General features: G+C 42.0%; 1 protein-coding gene across 1 annotated transcript; it reads left to right on the plus strand.

The window, feature by feature from the left end:
• Nucleotides 1–472: 472 nt before the first annotated feature.
• F5J12DRAFT_787219 (uncharacterized protein) lies at nucleotides 473–1,723 on the plus strand (the record flags this gene model as incomplete). Its single annotated transcript, XM_051743603.1, has 8 exons — nucleotides 473–510; nucleotides 562–594; nucleotides 737–772; nucleotides 845–880; nucleotides 990–1,020; nucleotides 1,071–1,254; nucleotides 1,351–1,386; nucleotides 1,434–1,723. The coding sequence occupies 8 exons, from the start codon at nucleotides 473–475 to the stop codon at nucleotides 1,721–1,723; spliced, it is 684 nt and encodes a 227-aa protein (XP_051594499.1).
• Nucleotides 1,724–2,097: the final 374 nt, after the last annotated feature.

Consider the following 2,097-nt stretch of genomic DNA (forward strand, 5'->3'; position numbering starts at 1 on the left):
TGCAGGGGAGGACTGCTAGCAGGTATCCAAAGGGACTTGTGTTTCTGAGAGAATATTCTATTCATTATACTAGAGAGTACACCAGTATTTGCTGAGATTGCCTTGCAAGAACTTCCCTGATGAGCCAGAATGATGATTTCTTGAGTTGTGTCACAGAAAAGAGGCTTAGTGGTGCAAAATCATAGTTTGGCTTTGTTTGATTGCTGACAAATCATTTAGTAGACCATATGATACATTATGTAAGCATTGATGAGCATCTTATATCATCTTATATGTGTCCCCAAGGACTGCATCCCTAGTATACCATAAAGTTCCAAAATTGTCCCAATGAGCTGTCATTTTCATATGGGTATTCTGTCACCAGTTGTTATCCAAATAATATGTAATATGGCCCATGAAAGAGCCATCACCAGCTGTTTCGATCCATCCACTAACCCCTTGGACTGGATGATGATAGTTTACTGACTACACCATGATTAATGAAAAGCATGCAATCATTGGGACAATTTTGTGAGCCACTGTATCATCCAAAAATGAATGGTTGTATCTTCCTTGCAACAGTGGGAATGCTTCCCACACTCCATTGAGCACATGGTAAGTGGGCCACTGTAGCTAGAGATCCCACTTTGACAGATAAATTCCATTCACACATGCTTGTCTACAAAATGCTACCTGCAACTGAGGAAACAACCATTCTGTATCTGATATCAGTTTGCATTTATGGCTACCTGCACAGCAAGTTTGGATTGGGTGGCATTGGAGATTGGGGTGGGTATGTACTATGTCTGCTGACCCCCAGCTCAGGAGATTTCATGTTTCATGGGCTACAATGATGTAAATACAGTGTCATATGCAATCCAACATCTGACTCTGTCTTCAGGTGGGCATTCCATTGCATGGCAAAACCAATTGGACCACCTCAACCTTTCAGTTAACTTTGCCAGCCATACCTTGAAATTGCCATTGAGATCCATTCAATTCCACCACAGGCTATATTTGCAATGTCAAGTGTTCTTTAAAGTGATTCAATTGCTGATCACTATCAACTTATCTGATGCTTTTCTCCTCAGTGTGACGGTGTGCAACTCAACAGTGATACTGCTCATCAGACAATGACTGCAACATTCAGTTCCCAATGCCCCAACTTGCCTGTGATGCTGGGGTATCCATGGAAATGGAACAGGGGGATTGAATTACTTACAATGGATGATGCTGGAGTAATATCTCATCTTCATGAAATTTTGCTTGCTGGAGGTGATTTCATTGAAGTGGATGCTGAGTTTAATCTTGTCATCTCACATGCCCAATCTCAAACAGCCTGATTATGAGTATTTTTAATGTGTAAACAAGTTCTCCACTTCCCAGAAAAGAGGTCCAACTACATCTGTAAGTCCTTGACATATGCATTTTACTCTACTTACTATCTAGTACAGATCTCAACAGCACCTACACTGAACAGCAACACTTGTATAGTCAAGCACATGTGAACTATCAAGCCAACAATCAAGACTGCTTCCTCACTCCATTCCAAAATCAAATTGCCTATCATGACTCCTGTGCTACTGGTAATAGAGAGTTCCACATCCCATGTGTAAAACCACAGTCCATGATGATAGCAAAAGAAGTCTGCATGGTGGATGGACTCTCAATAACTCAGCATTGGGTGGCATTAGGAGGTGTGCCCCCTCAGAACAACCCTAAATTCTCTTTACTGCATATATAAATTGTATGTTGTTTGAATATGATTCACTGTTTCCTGTCCACAAAATGGCTCCCAAGTGCAAACTGCCTGACACAAAAGAACCTCCTGCAAAGTGCACATGTTCAGTGACTTCAACCATTGTTCCCAAGACTATCATCATCCCTGCAGTAAACCCACACCAACAAACCCATGCTCCTGTGTTACCTGATGTGATCATGCCAGCATCTCTGACTGCTGACATGTTGCAAGGATATGCTGAACTATCTTCACCTGCAACTGTGCCCTCTTTGGCTGAAGATGGTTTGGATGATTCTGTGCACACTCTCAGTAGCATTGACAATGCAGACAGTGCACATTCATCTGCAATGAATGTCAGTGCTAGACTGCACCCTGCA

This window comes from Pisolithus orientalis (genome assembly GCF_024613125.1).
Source record: "Pisolithus orientalis strain OTSU chromosome Unknown F5J12scaffold_93, whole genome shotgun sequence".
Lineage (NCBI taxonomy): Eukaryota > Fungi > Basidiomycota > Agaricomycetes > Boletales > Pisolithaceae > Pisolithus > Pisolithus orientalis.